General features: G+C 29.8%; 2 protein-coding genes and 1 long non-coding RNA gene across 6 annotated transcripts; 2 read left to right on the forward strand and 1 right to left on the reverse strand.

Annotated features, from left to right (window-relative positions):
* On the forward strand, window positions 1-21,609 carry LOC105134273 (uncharacterized). 2 transcript variants are annotated; one of them, XR_843953.1, is made up of 3 exons: window positions 1-17; window positions 940-943; window positions 20,987-21,609. It is a non-coding gene; the product is annotated as an uncharacterized LOC105134273 (long non-coding RNA). The 2 variants fall into 2 exon arrangements; XR_843954.1 differs by lacking the exons at window positions 1-17; window positions 940-943 and adding an exon at window positions 9,455-9,469.
* Window positions 12,187-15,954, forward strand: LOC105134272 (uncharacterized). 3 transcript variants are annotated; one of them, XM_011038620.1, is made up of 4 exons: window positions 12,187-12,333; window positions 12,610-14,084; window positions 14,180-15,170; window positions 15,493-15,954. In XM_011038620.1, exons 2-4 carry the CDS (start codon window positions 12,951-12,953, stop codon window positions 15,744-15,746), a joined length of 2,379 nt encoding a protein of 792 aa, XP_011036922.1. In that variant the 5' UTR covers window positions 12,187-12,333; window positions 12,610-12,950; the 3' UTR covers window positions 15,747-15,954. The 3 variants fall into 3 exon arrangements, with proteins under 3 accessions (XP_011036922.1, XP_011036921.1, XP_011036923.1); XM_011038619.1 differs by having other exon boundaries at window positions 12,717-14,084; XM_011038621.1 differs by having other exon boundaries at window positions 12,762-14,084.
* Window positions 18,701-23,214, reverse strand: LOC105134271 (protein DEHYDRATION-INDUCED 19 homolog 3-like). Its single transcript, XM_011038618.1, has 5 exons — window positions 22,866-23,214; window positions 21,686-21,828; window positions 20,826-20,903; window positions 20,239-20,495; window positions 18,701-19,041 (listed from the first exon to the last, which is right to left on the reverse strand). The coding sequence occupies exons 1-5, from the start codon at window positions 22,939-22,941 to the stop codon at window positions 18,933-18,935; spliced, it is 663 nt and encodes a 220-aa protein (XP_011036920.1). The 5' UTR covers window positions 22,942-23,214; the 3' UTR covers window positions 18,701-18,932.
* Between the last annotated feature and the right edge of the window lie 1,107 nt (window positions 23,215-24,321).

Below are 24,321 nucleotides of genomic sequence, written 5' to 3' on the forward strand. Positions count from 1 at the left end.
ACTATATATATATATATGTATAGGTTTTTTTAATATATTTTTATAGTATGATAAATTTAAGTTTAAATAAAAAAAATTATACATACATGTGATAAAATAAATCAACAACTATATATACAAATAAATAAATAAAAAGTTATTTACGATGCTTAAAAATAACATTTGAAAAATTAAGAGATAAATATATATATCAAAATATTTAATATTAAAAGATGAAATATTTATCCGGTTATGTTTGTTAAATTTTTTATTAATTTTTTTTATTTAAGCAAGTGATAATAGAAATAAAGATATAAATTAAATTGATCGAATAAAAAAATCATGCAAGGCTGCATGTAATATTATTTTTTTATTTTCAAAAATAAAGTTCATTTATGCAAAAAAAAAACTATAAACGAATAAATTTTTTTTTTCAAATTTAAATGCATAACAAAAAAATAATCTTCATTAAAAGAGGTTCTTCAAAACAAAACAAAAAAAGAGAGAGAAAAGGGATGCTAATTTAAATATAAATTAAAAAATTTAAAGAAAAAACCATAAAAAATAACCATTAATTTTTTAAAAATAAAAACAAAATATTAAATGTTATTGGGCTGGCAAGTCAGGTCAACCCATCTAGCTCATTTTGTCAGAACCTACGTGCGATCTTGTCTTTTCATGCCTGCTTGATTAGGCCTTTGATTTTATTTTGCTTTGTGCAACGAGGGCGGATAACCACTACAAATATTTTTGAAAAAAAAGATAGACAACATGTCATTTTATTTATCTAGATTATGACTGCTATAATAACTGAAAAATCAGAGTTTAAATTTATTTTATCTAAAAATTAATTTTCAATCTATTTTGACCTGAAACACCTATAAAATACTATAGAAACTATGACAAATCTATTTATGACCTCAAAAAATCACCAAAAAATTAAAATCAACCTAAGTTTAGATATGTTTTTTCATGAATGTTAAAGTAAAAAAAAAATCTAACATGAACTCTCATTAAATTGAATCATTTGACATAAATATCATCCATTTTTATAGTCTAAGTCAATGTTAATGAAACTTTTCTCTCTCCATCACAGGAATCCGACAACCTTTTTGTCTCATTTCTTAACCATGGACTAACAAAGAAGAAAAATAAATTTTTGTATCAAAATTAAATTAGAAATATATTGAGGTTCTAAAATTGTATAATTTTCATGATTTTTAAAGTTCAATAACCAAAGTATATCTTTTGCGAAACTTATAACATGCCATCATATTTAACAATCCTTTTTTTATTTCGATCCCTATTCTTTTAATCCTACCTTTTCATAAGAAATTAAAATCAATTAGTCTTCAAATAAAATTAAGCACATGTTTGTTTTTATATTTTTAAAGTGCTTTTGAAAAAAATTTAAATTTATTTTTTTCTTTACTTTAAATCAATATTTTTTTACTATTTTCAAAACATTTTGATGTGTTTATATTAAAAATATTTTTTAAAATAAAAAATATTATTTTAATATATCTATGAACCAAAAACACTTTGATTGATGTTTCAAAATATCCCTTAAATCGTCAGAAAAAATATTTAAGAATTAAATTAAAAAAATATAATATTTTGCACAATACATCATAATAATACACGAGATGATGAAGAATAAAACCTTATATAATAAAAAATCCTGTCTTTTAGAATAATGCTTAATTATTATTATTATCTTATTTCTATGTAAAACTTGATTCTTGTAAATTTTAGTTTTGTTAGAGAGAGAGAGTAGCTCGAGGAGATGTTTGAGATATTATATTAAATACATTTAAAAAAGTCTGGGTGTCAAGTCACCTCATTCAATGTTTACACGGATAATAAAGGAGATGATCTCTTTCTTTTCTTTTCTTTTTGGCATTCTTCCTCTCTCTTTTTTCCTTTTATTTTCATTATTTTTTTTAATTCTACTTTTTAATATTTACTTCATTTTAAATTTATTTTAATAAATTATTTTAATTTATTTTTTATAAGATTGTTATTATCTCAAGCAAATATTTTAATATTTGTTTTATATTTAATTTTTAGAATATAATAACTTTTGTGTTATTTCATTTTAAACTTGAATTAAATAAAAACTCAGGTTGATAGGTTTTAAAATTAATATATTAAATTAAATTTAATAATAATAATAAATAATTTTTAATAATTTAAATATTTTTTATATTAAAAAATTATTCATGGTGCAAGCATATAATATAGTTGGAACTATAGTAATTGAATTTATTTTGTAATTATTATATTAAACTTTACTATAAATGAAGGTTGCTAGGAGGAATTTTTTCATCCAATCATTAATTTTACATGATAATTATATTTGAGTGGTTGGTAATATAACAAATAGAAATTAAATATTACATGATCAAGTTTAACTTAATGAGTTTAAAGATTTACCAACCTAAAAAGATTGTTTTGATACGTTGATTTTAAAAATAATTTTAATATATAAAATTTTAAAAAATAATCACAATTACATTTCCAAATATATTATTAACAAAATTCAATGATAATTTAAGTTCATATAATAAATATAGTAGCACTTGAAATCTTAGCTCAATGGTAGGAGAGATTTATTCTCTTCCTCTGCACCTGGATTCGAATCTTATTGTGCACGCCTGTCATCCCATGATGATTTACATGTTTAGTGGGCCGTGTGATTAGTTGTGATGCGTGTAAGTTGATCCCGACACCTATATAAATAAAAAATATATATATAATACTTGAGTGATAAGAAATTAACAGAAAAAATATTTTTAGTTTAAATTTTTTAATTTATATTTTTTAATTTATATGTAAATATATTTATATGAACAACTAAAAATCTTGAGTTGGTATGATTTGAATCTTGAGAGTGATTATTCACTTAAAAAAAAGTATATCAATGTCACCAAAAAAAATTACTACCGAAAGAATATTATATTCTCTTACAAATAATGGTATACTATTGATTTATAAACCTACAACGATGTGATGGGTAGGCAATCATGTTTGATGAGGAAAGTAAACAATACATCTTGAATGGCTTTCCATTGAATTCTGTAGAGTTCTCTTGACGAACACAGTGGATGTGAATTGCTGTTGCAAGTTGCAACATAATTTTCGTTAGAGCATGGTTCCCTTTCGTTCTCTTTGCACTCCAACGACCCCGGAGTAGCGGTAAAGGCTCAACTTTCCTTGATTCCTTTCAGGATATATAACTCGAAATATGCAAGTGGTATGAAGTTTCTCGTGTAAACACCAATTCTATGTAGATTTGTTGCTTAAATCTGATTAAAGAGACGTTTTTTTGATACAGAGAAGATGATCCGAGACACCATCATAGTTAGTGTGTGTTTGTGTTAGTGGTGGAAGTTGTGGTTTGGATATGGAATCCACTAAAAAAAACTAAGAAAAACAGAAAATATTAGTTTTTATGATTGAGTTTTGTGCATAAATAAGTTATATCCAACCATAACCTTAACTATAAAAGTTAAATCAAACACTCCTGGTAATAAAGAGGTATAGAAATGACTGCCTGCTATGGGATTTGCTGGGTCTGGAGGGCCATCTGAACAGATTTCATGCTCTTGGCTGCCTGCTATGGGATTTGCAGCATCTGGACTGGGTCACTCACTATATTATCAAGTCTCGAGATTTTTAGCCTGTCTGTGAGCTCACTTCTGAAATATATTAAGCTAAAGCCCAAAGTTATGCAAAGCCTGTCTACTGCGAAATGGTTAACTCACCATGGCCCTTTCTACCTCCAATACCACAGCAAGAAGCCATGAGTGCATGAGAATGAGATTTTGGGAGCGTTGCTATTATTTTTTAAAATATTTTTTATTTAAAAAAGTATGTTAATAATATTTTTTATTTTTAAAAATTTATTTTTGAGATTAGCACATCAAAATGATTTAAAAATATCAAAAATATATTAATTTAAAAAAAAATTCAAATTTTTTTAAAAACATTTTTGAAATGCAATGTCAAACGAACTCTTAAGTGGTGTTTATTTATTATTTTGACGCAAAAAGAGTAAAGAATGTGAAGATGTATCTCTTGTGCTTTTTTAAAAAAAAAATAATAATAATTTATTTAGAAAAAGAGATTACATGAACGGTACTGCTAACATTTTATATATATTTTTAAAAAGATCAATAAAAAAAAAAACTCTCCCGGTCAACAAGTTTTTATAGAAGAGCCTGGATGATTTCCTTGTAGATCCGAAAATTAAAAGACAAAAATATTGTTTTAATCCCATTCACCACAGAGTTTGAGGTCACCTACGAGATTTATACCTCATGCCAACTCGATCTTTGGGCCACTACATGTTTAATCCCAATATTGATGCTCTAATTTGTTCTTTACAATTTGTTCTTTACATGATTTGGAATTTACTCTCTATATCTCTCACAATATATATATATATGCGCACGGGCGCGCTGATCATGACCAGCGTTTTCTGCAAGATTCAAGCCAATTTTGATTATAAAAAGGGAGGTCGAGCGCGATAGTATACCTAGTTAAATTTATTTTTTCTATTTAATAGTATTAAAAACATTTATAAAAAATATTAATTTTAATGAAAAACACGAATTATTTCAATCACGCTTGTATACCAAATTATTTTTGTGTTATGTTGTTTATGATATTATTTCACTGCTCTACATGGTTAACATTAAAAGCATTGATGAGTGGTGACATTTCGATAGAAAGGCAAATCAAATTTGTGATATGTAATTAATTTTGTTCACTATTTTTAGTTTGTGGGTATTATTGTTTACTTGTATGGATTATATTGATTATTAGATCATGAAATGTGTTATTTTTAAATGTTTTTTAATATTGATATTAATTATTTATCTTATACAAAAATTGTATTGGAAATATCATTCAAATATAAAATATTTAAAATAACCTTCAAGGCAAAAATCATATAGTTGTTGTTTAGAGGCTTTATTGTTTTTTATTCTTGGTTTTTTCTTGTTATCATGAAGTTGGATGAAGATCAATTTGATCTTTTTAATAAATATAAAAAAATAAAAGCATTTAACATACACCATAGCAAGAGGGAGGAGCTCATGTTCTTTTGATAATGTATAAAGACTTATCTAGTTGTCAAACATTGCCTCTAGAGCAATGTTAAAAGCAATCCACTATGGTCTATCCATTCAACTGACGCGTGGTGGTAATGGATTATCGATGCAGTTTTAGTGATTTTTTTTTATTTTTTCTTTGAAAAAATACAAAAGATTCCTTTTATTTTATTTGTATATCCAATTTGATCGTCATTCCTTTTATTATTATTTATTTTGCTTTTAATGCTTGTTGAATTTTATTTTTTTATTCAATTTAATCCCTTGATATTTTATATTTTATGTCATTTAGTTTTTGTATCCAATTTGATCCCTCAATATTTTTTTAGAGGTTAAACTTTGAATTAGATTTTGTTCTTATTCTCTTGATTTCTATTTTTTATCTATTTATTGATTTATCTATATTTTTTAATATTATCCATTGATATTTTTTTTATTTAATTTTTGAATTTGATTTTGATCCTTATTTTTTTTAGTGATATTTTTTTTTTTCATTTCTTGTTTTATTTGTGTTTTCAATTATATCCCTTAATATTTTATTTGATTTATTTTTTGTATTCAAATTTGATCCTTAATATTTTTATTGCTATTTTTTATCTCTTTCTTGATTTATTTATTTATTTAATTCAACCCCTTAACATTTTATTTAATTTGGTTTTTGTAGTCAATTTTGGTCTTTATTATTTGATTCTTATTTTTTTATATTCTATTTATTAATAATTTAATTATTAATTATTTAATTTTTATATCATATTCGACGCTTATTATTTGATTATTGTTTGTTTGTTTGTTTTTTTTTTTTATGATTATGAGTTTTTCTTCGTTATTTCCAAACTAGATTTGATCATTGTATACCTATAATGGGCTCATCAAGTCAACTCATGTTTTTTTTTATGTTTTTTTAATTATTTTTTAAAAATATTAATATTTGGTATTAGGTTTTTAGGTATTTGGGTTTATAATTTTTTTTATGATTTTATTTTAGTAAGATAATCTCAAGTCACAAGTTAGTTAAGTTAACCTGACTTAACTTAAATAATTTTATGTTTTTTTATTAATTTAACTTTGGTTTTTTTTTATTTTTTTAATTTAATTTTTATTTTAATCTCATACCGCGTGTCGTGAATTAGTATTGACTTTTTTTCCTTTCATTTCTTTTTTTATAGTTGATTTGTTTTAATCTTTTGGGATTTGATTATTAGGCTTTTAGTTTTGTAATTTTTTTCCAGGTCTTAAAAAATATAGTTTTTTTTTTATCTCATATCGTAAGTTGCCGACTAGTAGAGTTAACTGAATTTTTTTTTACTTTTTTATTTTTAATTTTATTATTTAATATTGAGCTATTTAACCTAAAATTTTGTTATTTTTTCTCACTTTTCTTTATGTTGCCTTAGTATCATAGATTATTCAAGTTAATTTGAATTAATTCACTTTTTTAAATATTTTTTTTTATTGTTTCAACTTTTATCTTTTTTTAAAGTTTTTTTCTAATCTCATATCATGCATAAAAAAATAAGAAAATTAAATAGAATTGACCTAGGTTAGTAAGAATTAGCTCATCTAATATTACCATTAGTAAAGTTAATTTGAATTAACTTATTTTTTAATATTTTTTATTAATTTAACTTTTGTTTTTTTTTAATATTTTCATCACATATCATATCACATAGGTTATCATTCATCAAGTCCAACCCAAAATTTATAGCAAACAGGAAATAGCCTCATCTTTCATGGTAATAACATTTTTATATAGCACGTGTTAAGTCCAAAGAAACATCACCTGCCGACCTACATCATCTAGCATTCCAAATCAGCTGTACTCTGTGGGCAGTCCGGCACATCCACCGTTTGATTATCTTAAAAAACCTATAAAAAAAATACAAATCAGCTGTTATCTACACTGTGGGCAGTCTGACACATCCGCCGTTTGATTATCTTAAAAAAACTATTAAAAAATCCAATCTCCCCAGTCTCCGTGCACGTGTCTTCCCTTTGTTTTCCAGCCAACAGCACGTGTGTTTGTGTCTCAGTGATATTCCAAATGGACAGTCAGGATCCCTTGGAGTGTGGCTCCCACGTTCCTTCATGTCAAGGAAAATCGAGTGAGGGTGCTTTATTCATGATGCCATGCCAACACAGGCGATCATCTCTTTCTAGTCAACCTTCTGGGGTTGACTGCTAAATGAACAAAAGCTAAGGGTAGATATGTAATTTCACTATGTTGATCAGACAAGCTGGGCGAGCATGTCCGCATTCGGACGAAAGGTCAAGCGAAAGAATCAAATCTTTAGGCGAGTGAATCCATGTTTTTGAAAAGAATAAAAGCAAAGAATTTTTATTTGTTATTTTAGAAGATGCTTTCCAAAAAATTCCAGAGATTAAACTTGTAAGAACATTGGAAAGACGTAATAATTCAATAGATGAAAAATAATTAATATTTTTCTGAGTGTGTGTTATTCCGGAGACAACTGTCCTGATTAAACCCAATAACTTGCTGATTGACACTTAATACAACGAACTTCAAGTTTTAATCTGAATCATATTTTTTTTATTAAAATAATATTATTTTATTTAAAAAAAAATATTAAAATAACATTGTTCCAGTTAATAAAAACAGAAGAAGCACGTATGATGAGGATTGATTTGAAATTTTGTCTCGGAAAGGTACTGTACCAAGCGTGATCCCCCCCCCCACAGAACCTCCTTCACCCAACCCATCGCCTAAATCCACTGGATTTTAAATCATTGAATAATCTTGATGTCCAGTGGGTTCAGCATTTGAAAAATCAAGAAGGTGACCGAATGATTTTGTAAGGAGGCAGACAAGCTAGGTGATGATGTGTTCACGTCCACGCATGATGGTCTCCTGAGAGATATTATCTTAGGGGACATGGGTTCAATCACTAAATGAATTTTTCATTGTGAATGAGCTTCCTGAAAAGAAAGGAGACCTCGTGCTTGTTTTTTATACAAGTGATTGAGATTTTTATCTACGTGGAATAATAACATTATTATAATCCTTCAGGTTTGAGTTTTGGATAGCATAATATAGTTAGTGTTTTCACATACAACATTAATAATGATATGTCTCCACATATTAACAGGACAGTTCTTAAGAGATATTGTCTTAACTGAGATAGGTTTAAGGATATTGTGAGCTTTGTTCTTACCTCTTGAGAAGACAAAAGACTCCCTTGCTATGCAACGATCAAGGCTCCCATCTCCTAGCTAATATGAGATATTAACATCATCACTAAGTAAGGTTAGTGATTTGATGTTTGGCTAGGGAAAATAGGATGGAGGAGCAAAACTTCTTCGCAGCCAACATGCATTCATCCATACAATGTGTTTTAAAGCTATTAAACTTGGTTTAGATCATGAGTTGGATAATTAATCCAGGTTAATAAAAAACATCATTTAATTTTAAACAAAAAATGTTGTTTTGAATAATTTTTTCTAAATCAAACAAAATTTTAATTAAATTATAGATTAATTATGATGTCAAACCAGATTTAGTAATTGTTGTGTGGCGTTGAAACAAGACTGTACATGGTAAAAAATATAGCAACCCCCCACTTCTAGATTCTTATGGTCATGGCGTTTAGTTTGTTCATGATTGAACATGGAAGTAGCATGGGATTGGAGATAATTCTCACTTGAATTTAATTGAAGTTACATGTTGCTATCAAGTTTTAAATTTTTAGTTGATTTTAAGGTGATGATAAGAGGGATGGGATCTTACATCTGACTTCCATGGCTATCAAAGATTATTATTTAGGGGGTGAATTAGATAATCTCTTATACAATGCAACGTTGTAATATTCTATATTGGATGCTAAAGCATTAAAGTTTTTTTTTAAAAAAACAAATTTAGTTTGTGGGTAGATGAACTTGTTTTTTTATATTATCATGTTATCATTTAGGATTTGATTTAAACAAACAAATCTGAAACAAATTATCATGATTCATGAATGTACTAATTAGGTATAAATTACTTATTTAAGATTTAATCTAAAAGATATTTAAAGTTGAACTATATCTCTTTTTTAAACATGTGAATTCAATTTATTTATTAATTAAATTTGAAATAAACACTATAATTAAATCCCATCATAGTAGAAAATTAGTTCTAAATAGTTTATAGATAAAACTAATCCAATTAAATAAAATATATTTCACACACCAAGCCATCGATTATTCAATTTTTATGAGGTGCTCTGTAGATTTGTTTTTCACTGCAATTTTTTATTCAACAACGAAGCCCGCGATTAAAAAAAAAAAACTACAGTTTAAACTAATACCAGCTATGCGTAACCGCATTTCGCTAAGTTGAATATTTTTATTTTTTATAAAAAAATTATATATATATATATGTATAGGTTTTTTTAATATATTTTTATAGTATGATAAATTTAAGTTTAAATAAAAAAATTATACATACATGTAATAAAATAAATCAACAACTATATATACAATAAATAAATAAAAAGTTATTAACGATGCTTAAAAATAAAATTTAAAAATTTAAGAAATAAATATATATCAAAATATTTAATATTAAAAGATGAAATATTTATCCGGTTATGTTTGTTAAATTTTTTATTAATTTTTTTTATTTAAGCAAGTGATAATAGAAATAAAGATATAAATTAAATTGATCGAATAAAAAAATCATGCAAGGCTGCATGTAATATTATTTTTTTATTTTCAAAAATAAAGTTCATTTATGAAAAAAAAATTATAAACAAATAATTTTTTTAAAAAAATTTAAATGCATAACAAAGAAATAATTTTCATTAAAAGAGGTGCTAATTTAAATATAAATTAAAAAATTTAAAGAAAAAATCATAAACAATAACCATTAATTTTTTTTTTAAAATAATAGATATTATTGGACTCGCAAATCAGGTCAACCCATCTAGCTCATTTTGTCAGATCCCACATTTGATCTTATCTTTTCATGCTTGTTTGATTAGGCGTTTGATTTAATATTTTTGAAAAAAAAAAAGACAACATGTCATCTTATTTATCTAGATTATGATTGCTATAATAACCAAAAAATCAAAGTTTAAATTTATTTTATCTAAAAATTAATTTTCAATTCATTTTGACCTAAAACACCTATAAAATACTATAGAAACTGTGATAAATCTATCTATGACCTCAAAAAATCATCAAAAAATTAAAATCAATCTAAGTTCAGATATGTTTTTTCATGAATGTTAAAATAAAAAAAAAAATCTAACATGAATTCTTATTAAATTGAATCATTTGACATAAATACCATCTATTTTTATAGTCTAAGTCAATTTTAATGAAACTTTTCTCTCTTCATCGCAGGAATCCGACTACCTTTTTGTCTCATTTCTTAACCATGGATTAACAAAGAAGAAAAATAATTTTTTGTACCAAAATTAAATTAGAAATATATCAAGGTTCTAGAATTGTCTAATTTTCATGATCTTTAAAGTTCAATAATTAAAGTATATCTTTTGTGAAACTTATAACATGCCACCGTATTTAACAATCCTTTTTTATTTCGATCCCTATTCTTTTAATCCTACATTTTCATAAGAAATTAAAATTAATTAGTCTTTAAATAAAATTAAGCACCCGTTTGTTTTTACATTTTTGAAGTGCTTTTGAAAAAAATTTAAATTTATTTTTTTCTTTACTTTAAATCAATATTTTTTTACTATTTTCAAAACATTTTGATGTGTTTATATTAAAAATATTTTTTAAAATAAAAAATATTATTTTAATATATCCATGAGCCAAAAATACTTTGATTGATATTTCAAAATATCCCTTAAATCGTCAGAAAAAATATTTAAGAATTAAATTAAAAAAAATATAATATTTTGCACAATACATCATAATAATACACGAGATGATGAAGAATAAAACCTTATATAATAAAAAATCCTGTCTTTTAGAATAATACTTAATTATTATTATTATTTTATTTCTATGTAAAACTTGATTCTTGTAAATTTTAGTTTTGTTAAGCTGATTTAAAAATACATGTAACTGTTAGAGAGAGAGAGTAACTCGAGGAGATGTTTGAGATATTATATTAAATACATTTAAAAAAAGTCTGGGTGTCAAGTCACCTCATTCAATGTTTACACGGATAATAAAGGAGATAATCGTTTTCTTTTCTTTTCTTGTTGGCATTCTCCCTCTCTCTTTTTTCCTTTTATTTTCATTTTTTTAATTCTACTTTTTAATATTTACTTCATTTTAAATTTATTTTAAATTAAATATTACATGATCAAGTTTAACTTAATGAGTTTAAAGATTTACCAACCTAAAACATGACCGCGGATAAAATTAATTAAAATACTCAATTTTTTTCATAATAATATAGTTTCAAGTTTTATTTTTAAAAAAATCCAAGCTTCTCTCATGTTAATTTATTTAATTCATAAGCTAAATTTTGAATTAAATTAAGTTTTATGAATATGATTATAATATAGTGTATGATAATATATTTATAATTATTTTTTAATAAAAATTTTAAAACACTCAAACTTACATGCATCAATGCAGCCCCAGTCAACGTAATACTATAATCTTTCAAATAAAATCCTTTCAATCAATCAAGTAATAACGAAATAAATAAAAAATAAAAAAAACTGTATAGACTATCGCTATAAATGTTAATGTTGACAATATCAGCAAGTTATTTCAGAGAGAAATCAATCAATCAAGTGAAAATAAATAAAAATAATAATAATTAAAGATAAAAAAACCTCAAAAATATTGAACTTGACTAATTTCTATGATTTAACTTAGTAATATGTCGGCTAGATGAGGATTTAACTTACATTGAATTTTAAAATTAAATTAAGTAAAAATAAATTTGATAGATGAAATCTTAACCAAGCTAACAGTTAATTTAACTTTTTTTTTTGGTTAAAAATATTAGGTTTTTATTTTTTTAAAAAAAATAAAAAAAATAAAATAATATTATTTAAAATTAATTCAAGTTAACTTATTTAATATTAATCATGTCTGGGCTGGGTTTGCTAACTCTTTTTTTTTTTTATTTTTATAAGAAACCTTCTTTATATAAACGAAAAACGATATTATTATAACACAAAACAAAACGCAACAACCGAACCGGCAATAAAATGGCAGTTTATTTCTTACAATAATCTCCACGAATAACATTTCTGATTTCTCTCCTCTGTCTCTGTGTCATCTTCTTCTTCCTTCCTCCTCTCTTTCTCAGGTATCAAACAACCAGCCCCCTCTCTAGATTTATTTCTCTCTCTCTCTCGATGTGTGTATGTACCTGTCTGTATATAATAAGTATTTATGCTGAAGCCATCTTTACTGGAAATTTAAGGCTATTTTTGGTTTAAAATTTGTTTCCTTTGTGGTTGTAGTAATGATTTTAAACTCAATTATTATTTTGCTGTTCTGGTTTTTCTAGAGGAAATTTGATTTAATTTATTGAATAGCTCCAAAAAGGGTAGCTAAAGCTTTTTGCTTTTCTTTTTATTAGTGGGATTTGGTACTTTTTTTGGATTACTTTTGAGGCTTTTTATGAAGGGAATAGTTCTGGAACCTGATCCGGGTTTTCGTTATTATTTGTGATTTGTGTTGATACAGATCGATTATTAGAAATGATTGGTGATTAGTGAAACTTTCTGGCAGGATTTGCATTAATACTGTTACCCCATTTGAAGTAGGAGGTAAGCTAGAAAGAAAGAGAGACCCAATTCAGGAATCCTGGGGTTCAATTTTTATATGATTTGATTTGACGTGTAGATTAAGTAGTGTATTTATTGGATGAACGGTTGAAATTTGTGGTTTTGGTGTTTCTGTGGGGGTGTGCAAAGATAGATGGGAAGGGGACAAAAGGTTAATTGTAAGAGGAATCCCAAGAAAAGGGTCAGGGATAAAGATTCCGATGATTCGGATGAGGATTATGTCATGGAGAATGAGGAAAATGTATCAGATGATGATTCAGAGGATTGTCGAATTTCTCTAGATGGGTATGCATCAGAGGAGAGTTTTGATAGTTTTGTCGAGGAGGAGGAGGAAGAGGAGTTCAGGAAGCCTGTTAGATTGAGGAAGAAAAGTGGTTCTTTAGGGGATGGGAAAGTTGAGGGTAAAACTTCTCAGAAGAGAAAAAGGGTATCCTATGATGACGAGGATGAGGAATATATTAATGATGATGAGGGCGAAACCGATGAAGAATTCACACCAGATGAAGATGATGATGATTGCTTGGATGAGGATGAAGAATTGACAGTGAAAAGGAAGAGCAGGAATGAGAAAGTGATCAAGAGGAGAGTGCTGAAAAGGGGTTCTGGAAGACGTAGAAAAAGGATTAGAAAATCTAGGGTTTTGAAGAAGCCTTTGGCAAAGAAAGGAAGAAACAAACGTAAGTTGAAGAAGAAAGAGAGATGTGAATATGACGATGAGGATGATGGTGACTTTTTAGCTGATAGCTCAATTGTGAGAGAACAGAGCAAGAAACATTCAGGTGTGAGAAAGAGGAAATTTGCCGTAAATTCGGATTCAGATTTTTTGTCTAATGGATCATCTGATTATGACTATACCATTTCTGAGGAAGAGAGGGAGCAGGTGAGGGAAGCCAATCAGTTGTTTGGAGAATTGAAGACAAGTTTGAGAAGTTCATCAGCTGGGAAGAGATTTCAGGAGAATGGGGATTTGTGTGAGCAGACAAAACCACTAGGAAGAAAAGGTAAGGAGAAGGTAGAGGAAGTAAAATCAGAGCTAGGAAGGCAGGTGTGTGGAATTTGTCTTTCTGAAGAGGACAAAAGAAGATTCAGGGGAACACTGGACTGCTGCAGTCACTATTTCTGTTTCACTTGCATCATGGAGTGGTCAAAAGTAGAATCCCGTTGCCCTTTGTGCAAGCAAAGATTTAGAACAATAACCAAGAATGGAAGATCAATAGTGGGAGTTGATCTGAGAAATATGGTGATACAAGTTCCCAAGCGTGATCAGGTCGTCTTCTGTCTTATTGCTTTGTGCATATTATTTCCCTTGTTCTTTGATTTTTGCTTATTCTGTGTTTTGGTTTGGGTTATTTTGTTGTACAGGTCTATCAACCAACCGAGGAAGAAATCAGGAGCTACATTGATCCATATGAGAATGTGATATGTAAAGAATGCCATGAAGGCGGGGATGATGGCCTCATGCTACTATGTGATCTCTGTGATTCATCTGCACATACCTATTGTGTTGGTTTGGGGCGGCAAGTACCTGAAGGCAATTGGTACTGTGATGATTGTAGACCTGTTGCTCTTGGATCCTCAAGTTCCCAAACTCAAGATTCCTTGCCTGATCAATGGAATATAAGCAGCAACATATTTAATAGACCATCGCTCATGTTGAATTTAGAAGAAGGTTTAGATCCCAATCTAGAGTCTTCACCTCGACTGACAGTCCCACAAGCATTTGGGAGTCTGTCATCTCCGAGATTTCTAACTGGAGATAATCATGTAGCTTCTCCAGTGTCTGGAGCAGGGGCATCAACTCTCTCTGGGAGACGTCATATACACCGTAATATACGGATTCTCCTTTCAAATATGAATCCCTTAACAAATCCCATGGCAAATAGAATTGATGTCATCTCAGCTGCCAGCTTGCGTAGTGATCTTTCAAACTCGCAAATTGATCTGGGTAGGGAAACAGCTCTTCAAAATTTAAGGACACAAGAAGTTGACAAATTAGAACAGACACATCACGAGGAGAGATTGCAGACTAATGACCATCAGCCGTCTTCATTTCAAAATAGGGATTCTTTTTATCTGACACCAAACCAATTGACAAGGCAAATAGTTCAGGATCCAACTATTCCAACTGCTGACAGACCCGTCAATTTGACATTATGGCCTGAACTCATGGGGATCAACTCAATGCCTGGTTATGAACAACTGCATGAGTTTGACAGCAGAGCAATGACGAGGCATGGTGGTACTTTGTCCTCGTACCAAGTTAGAGGAGAAAGCCAATTCTATGATGTGAAGGAAAAATTGCAATCAATGGTCAAAAGCCATTTGGGAAGCTTGTCACATGATACTGAATTAGGTACGTGAAGTGTTATTGTCACCTAAGTAGTTTTTACTGATTCAGTATTCTGGTTGTTGAGACCCTGGGGAGACAGGAAGTTGATGGAGAAACAGGCTTCCTGTTCTGGGATGCCAAATCCCTGTGATGTACTCAGGACTTGACAATATTCATCTTCACACATGAAATTTTGTTTAGATGTCCTTTTTTCAGGCAGCGTTGAAATGCTTGAGAATTCGTAGAATTTCTGTTTGTTGGCTAGATGCATGGCGGTTAAGTTGAAATAATTGCTTTCAACCATGCAATTGAAATGCTTAAAATTGGCTTATTTCTTCCATTGCAGACCATGATACTTTCAAGGATATATCAAGGAGTTCTACACATACCATATTAGCTGCTTGTGGGCTAGAGCACAAGAGGAGTGAAGTTCATACAGTGCCCCCACCATCAAGTTGTATACATATCGATAGAGTGGTCGCTGGGCAGACAAGCCCGATGAAAGGTTGTTGCTCTTCTTGTTTTGACTCTTTTGTAAGGGACGTAGTGAAAAGGATCATGGACAAGAGACCACGACAGTGGTTGACTTTAGGTCTTTAGGGTTTGATGCAGGGAGAATCTATTTCCTCTCTTTTTTGTTAGAGTTGGACAGACATTTATGTTAACTTGTTTATAGGCATAATTAACTAACACTGAGCACACAAAAGCTCCATTCTTATTTGATCATGATACTCACTATTTAGACCGACTAAATCATCCTGTTGTTGCTATTTGTTACCAATTCCATTTTCTTTCCAGGCTTAAAGTTTATTTTGGTGTCTCTATCCCTATCGGTTTCTGCTCAACCTCTTGCTCATTTTAACATTCATTAAAGTCAAGTTGATGCCAAGGCTGGCGCTCAACTGTCACTACGAATAGTGTAAAAAGCAACTGGAGAAGAAAGAGTAAACAAGATTAAAAGGGGAAAAGGAGAAGGGTCCGGATTTTTTTTTTGAGTGGATTATGTCTTTTGTAAGTGATGAGAAACTGACCCAAAATATAAATGGATACATCATTAAGCCCTCCTTGAACCTTGAAACAAAGCATCTCCCAAATTTTCAATCTTTTTTCTCTAAGAACAACATGAATCATCTTCTTATAAGATCAAACCTAAAACTTTACCATCAAAGTTATGGCTTTTCCTTTGTTTTTAGCTCTTTTTTCTTTTCCACAAACACCATCAGAGTCCTGAAAGACTCTCTATGCCAAGACTCTATGTTATAGGATCACAAACTTCATTAATCTAGTTGTATAGAAATGGCTTCAGGGATCGAAGAGTAGCGATCTGGGCAGTCTGGCCTCCAATAACTTATCAAGCTATTGCATAAACAAAATCACTTTAGCCATGTTCTTGATGTTTTTCTCTTTGGTCTTTATACATTTACAGGCTAATCAAGATTCAATTCTTTTAAGAAGTCTTTAGAGAGATTTTTTTTTAACATAAGATACACTATGAAAATCTTTTCTTTTTATATTCTGATGTTGATGATAAGTATAAACTATAAGAACTTAGGAGGTTTCTATTATTTAGGCTATCTACATATGATACGTTTATCAACGAAATCAGATGACTTTTATGGTGCTAAAAAAGCTTGGGAGGAGTAGTTATTAATGAAGACATTCTTTGACATTCGAGTCTCAGATGCAATGATCACAGGTTATTCGAAAAAGAATCTCTTGAAAAAGGTTGAGGTATTTGTAAAAAATATTATAGAGTGACCTGAAGCTTGATGCAGACTCATTTGATCATTTAGCAATTGGATATCATGTTGGTGATCAGATGATGAATAATAGATATAGTAAAGAAGTTAAATTCAATCAGTAAATCAGAATAAAAACTAAGAACTAATGCTTTAGTTGTAAGGATTGAGGGTCTAAGAGGTTAGAGAAATGTGAAAGTAGCAAAATAACTTTTCAAGTTAGTTATAGAACATTGTCATTTCCAACCAGCTATGAATAATAAATTAAAGATATAATTGTATTGAATATGAAAACTTGAGCACCAGAACATATGATTGAATAGAAGGTGATGATTAGTCTTACTAGATAAACACCTAAAATCATCAATGTGGTTAAGCCGGTTACATGATTGTTGTTAAATCGTTGAGAACTCCTAGAAAATGGTCTAAGTTAGGGTTAATGGATCAATTCATGAATCATCAAGTCATTCTAAATCAATAATTTTATGAAAATAATGTTATTTTGAGTTTTTTTTTTAATTTTTGGTGTTAACTCAGTTGAGTTTAAATTAAGATTTGATCAATTTAATTAAATCATTAAAAACTTGATTAAATAAAATAGATTTTACTGAATTAATATTTTTTTTGGTTTAACTTAAAATTCAATATCCAGCTCCTAATACCATTTCAACCCATCAAAAACCAGATTAGATTTAAAATTATGTTTTACATTGTTACACAATGCACACTAGCTGAATACTTTATTAAATCTTTGTTTTTCCATTTGTGGCCTAAATGTATGCTCCTTTTCCCCTTCTTTACACTAAAATGTTAAACTTAAAAGAATCGGGCATTTCAGAATGAAAGTGACATAATAGTAGAAGCAAATCAGCTGCTTCATGCAGGTTAGTCATGATCTGGTATTGGTTGAGCTCAAAAACTTGATTTCAACCATTGGTGCCTCTAGTGCCTTGAAGAATCTAGTTGGCGCAGGTATATGCACTTGTTTCGTTCAAAGTCTCTCTATCACTTGCAAAAGACAAAATATCAGTTGGGTTAGTTGCTTTAGTTATAAAACTCGAATTGGTAAATGGATTCCAAGTAAAGTGTCTTGAATAAGTCAAATCAATTTTCCTTTTTTCTTTTTTGAAAAAAAATCAACATGTTGTTGACTGGGATTAACCTAGATTTCAGTTCAATTTATATTTTTAATCAAATCACGTCGAGTTAAATTCTCTTAATTTTTTGTGAAACCCGAATGAATCCAAGCCTTAAGTTGATGATTTTTAGGTAATCCGTCAGGCTGATGCCAGTTTAATAACCAAGGACCAAACTATCTGACACCTGCCGGTTTGAGGAATCTTTTTGTTTCTTTCTATAATGCTCGAGCTTCCAGGTCAACATTATCAGCAGAAAAGAAAGCAGCCTCATAAATCAAAATTAATATAAAACACACAAATCTTTATAACTTCAATGACTTTGAGAATGCCTTTCGTAGAAAGAGGCTGCTTGTTGATCTAGTAGACACCACTGCTAAAACATGGAACCAGCCCCGACAATATACACCACCACTTCGTGTGGCCATCAAAACAAATGTTGCCAGCAAACAGTCATTCAAGTCCTTGCATTGCAAGTTGTGGACACCTCACAGCATGCAACAAATGGCTGGGATAAATATGTTTTATGCTGAATGATTTCTTGAAGCTAACTAGGTTGACAGGAGATACCTTTAAAGAGCAGGTATGCGTTTTTGTTCATCACAGTACTTTGTAATTTCAAAGAACTACAAGAAAGTTATTACACAGAGATCCATTAGCAAGCAGCAAAGAAGAGAACTATTAGAAAGAACTTTTTTTTTTCTTTACCATTTAATCATGAACTGCAAGTAAAAGTCTCTCTCCAGCAACTAAAGTTCACAAGCAACATAACTTACTTTCATTCCTACATTTTTATTCAACACTCTGCGTTTGATACATTCCCATTTTCACTACAAACAAAGCATAGATTGCAGGGCTCTTGGTTGTAAATCTGGCATTCAGTACTGTAGCAGCCGGGCGTGAATCCACTTCTATAAAATATCATCGAGAATTGTAGACAACAACAGCCCGTGTACAAACTCACTCCTTTTGGCCTTCTCTTCCTTGTCCTTAATTGACATGGGAGGTGACTTCTTGTTTCTGCTACCAATACAAAAATACAGTACACGGATGAGAAAAGCAAACATGATTCTGCATACATACACATAAATGTTCCAACACTCAATGCAGGACTATATTTCAATGACTGCAGACAGGAATGGGTTCCAATTAGAGTTTAGAAAGGGGTTAGAAACTAAGAGTGGCCTTATTATTCAAGCACTGGATGCAAGTAGAAAGTAGGACCACATTATTGGATCGCATAATTCCCAGAAGTCAGACACTAAGAAGAAAAAACTCAATCCTTGAAACTAGAATTTGGTGAAAGCCATATAATTCAGATGATCAAGCTGCATCCACCCACAGTGCTCATGATCTGGAGTACTTAGGCTCAACTTAGATTTGGCAAAAATGGCTAATTAATTAATGTTTTCTCAAGCTCTGTAAAGTTAAAACGCTTTAGGTTGCTATTGGTAAGTGTGATGTAGAAGTACGCTAGGCAAAAAATTTAGTTCTAGATAGAGCAAAGATTTTGGTTTATCAACATAAATCAATGATGATTCCAGAAAGTATTCAAACTATGACATCCCGTCCCTTTGATCCTATCTTCTCTGGGAATTTCATTAAAACATCAAGGTGATTGACCAAATGATCGTCTGCAATTCAAACCGTAATGTTCTCTATTTCAGCAAATGTCTAAATAATCATACTTTATGATCAAACATGGATGCTCTTGGTGCAAAAAAGGAAGAAAATTACAATTACAATTTTATAGCATGGATCACAGAAAGAACCAAAATGCATGTGTGCCCCAGGATAGATAGTTTACTGTGTCTGGGCTAGGTGAGTGTAGGGCAATATTAATATGAGCAATTTCTGAGGTTCTGATCTTTAATGTCAACAACAATGTCAGGTATCTGTGACATTGTCCAGCAGGGAATCACGAAGTAAAATATTGGCACACCTCGCAGTAATTTATTATCAACTGGTTAGAAATCTGCAAGTTGAATGTTACAAAGATACTGCCATACAAAATTCCCTGGTCGTTATCTAGTAAAAAGGCAAGTGCGTCTAAGATGCCCTTTAAGTTATATTAGGAAATTACCACAGCACTTATTATTTTCTGTGATAGTACAAGGAATAAATAGCTATCATGTGAGAGATTTAGAGTACATAAAAAAGAATCTACTGCATGAATTAAGTACAGCCCAACATAGAGAGAACAACAGAAAAACATACCGTTCTGAAACATTCCCAACCGAGCTTTTCTTGGCCAGACTTGTTTCAGACAAAAAAGAAGGCTGAGAACTTGTGAGATCATCAGCCATGGGTAGAATGAATGAAGACAATAACGGATCAGGTGTGGAATTGGACGAGGAAACTATACAGGAAGAACCACCTAAAAGGGACTGTAGATTCCCTTCTCTCAACTCTTTCCTCAATAAAGAAAGGGTTGAATGAGGTCCACCTCTGCGTGATTTCCTCTTGCGCTGCATGTAAACACCTATTAAGGAACTCAAAACAAAAGCAAGATGGTCTTGGTGCAAAAAATAAGTACATGAAACACAATAAATACTTGATGGAATTGAATCAACAAAAAATAAAATAAAAAACTATGTCTAGCTTTAGACCAAAAACATAAGAAAGCAATCTAAACATTCCCATGATAAAAGCAATCAATAAGTCAAAATAGGTTTTGCACACAAACACCCTCATGATCACCAAAGGGGAAAAATATCATTAGCAATTGCTCACTTTGACATATTTGTGACAGGACATGGAAATGCTACTTTTGAAGCTATTAATAACTCAAAAGAAAAGGATATCTTGAATATATTTCCATGTTGTAGTGTTATATGCGCAACCATGTCAACACTCACCCTCATTGCACAAATTGGGCAAACCTGTAAATAAACACATTCCATCATGAGCAGAATTAACATTCAACAAGATCTCATCATTAGAACCCAAAACAAAAAATCTCAAGTCAAAAAATGTAGTAACTTAATATGATGATAGCAAATGAACTCTTATGTCTATAAAAGAAAGTTAGCGCGGCACCCTATTGAATCCTTTTACAACACTATACACGATTACCTGACACTGTTGGACATTAATTTCATGGACTGGTGAATCATATATATATATATATATATATATGTAGCAGTCTGTTGTGGGTAGTAACCCTCATTCCTGTTCTCAAAAGTAAGGTTTGCTTGAATGGAAGAATACTTGAGTCAGTAAAGTCAAAGCTCCCATCTCATAATTACCATTGATGTCCATGTCTGAGAACTCCAAACATAAATAAAACTGAAGGAAGAAGCCGTATTGAGCATGGCATGGACATATATTTGAGACCAGCTCAACTATACAAAAACTTAAATATGCACATACCTGATAAGCACTTTTAGCACTCAGGCACACCCAGTAGATACAATTAACATAGCTCATTCAAGATGGGCTAAGCTGGTACCCAATTGGCTGTCACTGATTTGAGCATGACAGTCGAACAATTTATTCTAAACAGTAGGATCTCAATTCCCATGCTTTGAGTCATAAACAAGAAGTACCATTGTACAGCATGTATGACTAGAGAAGAAATCTTATAGACGGAATAAATGATATTTTGAATTCTATGGATGCATGCAAATCAGCTATTAACATGTATGAAGGAGATAGTAAATACCCCATTCTTGGATTCCATGGTATGCTCATCATCAATGTGACAACACAACCCAACAATATCAAAATAATCAGAACAGAAAGGGCACGGAAACTCCTCCCTTATATCATCATCTCCATCAATTTCTTCAAACCCCATAAACATATCTGCATTCACAAACATTTAACAGTTAGTTGAAGTTTTAAGAGAAAACATTCTTAGTCCATTACCTTCAGAAACATTGTGTCTCCATTTTATAATAGTATAATTCAAATCAAGTGTCAAGATTCATGATTCTCAAGAAGTCAATCACTCTATTGGCTACAAGGAGCACTTCCCTTACAAACTCCCTATAGAGAATACTTGTTACCTCAGTATGAGAATTTATTTTCCAGCTCGCTGAACCTAAATAACAACACTCATCTCTTAACACTCTGTTCACTCAACTAAAAATAATATTTTCACAAAGAGACAATGTTTTTTTTTCTCTGTATAAAAAATGACGAACCTTTGAGTTTCAACTTTCGAGTAACAGCCATACCAAGCCGAATGAAGTCGATGTAATTTCCCTTTCGGGGTTAAAACAAACTCATAATGAAAATCCTTAACATCCCAAATCCCAATTTTCTCATATTTCCTCATTTTCCCATCAACCAACCAAAACAAAGCACTCTTTTTCATTAAGAAAAGAAAATTGGATTCCAAAACCTTATAGTTTCCTTCGTATTGTCAATGACCAAACAACTAGAAAATCCAATCTTCACACATTAACACTTTAAATTCCCATAAACTCACTTTCTTACAGCAAAACAAATCAATTAACAAGCAAAAGACAAAGAAACGACAGCAGGGTTTGGTACAGCCAGGCTCAAAACACTTTAAATTCCCATAATCTTCAATTTCAGGCTCAACTTACTTAAAAATCCAAACATTAAACATCAACACTTTAAATTCCCATAATCTTCAATTTCCAAATCATTTCTTAGCTACAAACAAACCAATAAAAAATCAAAAGACAAAGAAATGACAACTGGGTTTGATGTAACTAAGCGCAAATTGATTAAAAATCCGAACTTTATAAGTTTGAAACAAAGAAACTTCCATGAAAATAACTTTTCCTTAATTTTTCGGCAACCAAACAGACCTCATACATATAAAAAATTGATCACTTCAAAAATCCAGAAAAGAAAAAAAAAGCTCTCACCAGATCGTGATTGAAGAGCTGATTGGTATCTCTTAGAAGCTGAGGAAAGTCGAGCACTCCATGAATCAGCATCCATAGCTCCTCCCTTTTAAATTTATTTTATTTTATTTAAAACTCCAAAATTCTTCACCGATCCTCACTCGTTGAAAAATCAAAAAAGTGGGTTTTCTTAATCGAACCTTGAAGCTTTGATCTTGAATTTACGCAAATCAATAACCTTGAAATAAGGGGTTGAATCAGAGGAAATGATGATATCTGATAAGGTGAGTTTTTATTTATTTATTTATAAAGGGAGTGAGAGATAATACGAGGACCTATTTTTGTTCGTCGGGAAAAGGGGATATGATGTTTGTTGTGCTGTTGGCTTTATATTATTTTCCTCTCTTTTTTGATAAAATTTATTATTTATGATTTATTTTTCTTTTAATTTTAATTTTAATTTTAGAAAGAGATTTGTTTAGTTGAATAGTCAATTTTTTAAAATAATCATCAGATGTGTTCCAGTTGTCTGATTAAACGAGTGATCGGAAGTGCACCAACCTTCTTTTTTTTTCATGTGTTTTAAAATGGTGTTTAAGTGCACCAACCTTCTTTTTTTTTTTTTCATGTGTTTTAAAATGGTGTTTTAGTTAAAAAATATTAAATTAATGTAATATTTTAGTGATTTAAATATTCCAAAATTAAAAATATTATTTTAATAAATATTATTTAAAAATATCAGTATATTTCAATATCAAACACACGTTAGCTATTTAATTTTATCTAGGAGTTTTTTCTGCACAATTTTTTAATGTATTAAATATGTATTTTTTTATAATAGTTAATGTTTTTTAAAAGTGATTTCACGCATCAAAACTAAATTTATTTTAGCACGAACATACTATATAATTAATTATTGAAATTATATTTTTCCATGTGAATATGGCTTACTTAAAAAAATAATAAGATTAAGTAGATATTGATCTGGAGATTCGAGTTTAAGAAATAAAGAAAAAGAGAAATTAACTATTATACTGACCTTTTATATTTAAATCTAAATTAGTAAATTTATAAAAAAAATATATATTTTTTTAATTTTGCTATATAAAAATAATGTGATAAACAAAATTTAGTAAACAAACTATAGTTATATTCATTGCTATTAATATTATTTCTCTATCTTTTCATGGGAAAAAAGGATGGGAAGATAGTCAATCCCCCTTTTATCTGCCTTTTGCGTTGCTGAGTAGAGATATTAGGGATCTCCATCTGTTGACTGGAACTCCCCTCTCCCCATTCCAATTTCCCTGATAGGAAAAAAGGATGGGAAGAGAGTCAATCTCCCTTTTATCTGCCTTTTGCGTTGCTGAATAGAGATATTAGTGATCTCTATCTGTTGACTGGATCTCCCCTCTCCCCATTCCAATTTCCCTGATGAGACGTGGCTAATGTGGTAATAATTATTTTTTAAAATATT

The sequence above is a fragment of the Populus euphratica genome, unplaced genomic scaffold (assembly GCF_000495115.2).
Source record: "Populus euphratica unplaced genomic scaffold, PopEup_1.0 scaffold158.1, whole genome shotgun sequence".
In the NCBI taxonomy this organism is placed as follows: Eukaryota; Viridiplantae; Streptophyta; class Magnoliopsida; order Malpighiales; family Salicaceae; genus Populus; species Populus euphratica.

What these genes read in the sequence shown, in the direction of transcription:
- LOC105134272 (XM_011038620.1), top strand. Translation starts at nt 12,951, where the DNA reads ATGGGAAGGGGACAAAAGGTTAATTGTAAGAGGAATCCCAAGAAAAGG. An exon ending in AAGTTCCCAAGCGTGATCAG is followed by an intron (nt 14,085 to 14,179) that starts GTCGTCTTCTGT and finishes TTTGTTGTACAG; the next exon opens with GTCTATCAACCAACCGAGGA. An exon ending in GTCACATGATACTGAATTAG is followed by an intron (nt 15,171 to 15,492) that starts GTACGTGAAGTG and finishes CTTCCATTGCAG; the next exon opens with ACCATGATACTTTCAAGGAT.
- LOC105134271 (XM_011038618.1), bottom strand. Translation starts at nt 22,941, where the DNA reads ATGGATGCTGATTCATGGAGTGCTCGACTTTCCTCAGCTTCTAAGAGA. An exon ending in AACATGGAAATATATTCAAG is followed by an intron (nt 20,496 to 20,825) that starts ATATCCTTTTCT and finishes ATAGGTGTTTAC; the next exon opens with ATGCAGCGCAAGAGGAAATC. An exon ending in GTTGGGAATGTTTCAGAACG is followed by an intron (nt 19,042 to 20,238) that starts GTATGTTTTTCT and finishes TATTGGTAGCAG; the next exon opens with AAACAAGAAGTCACCTCCCA.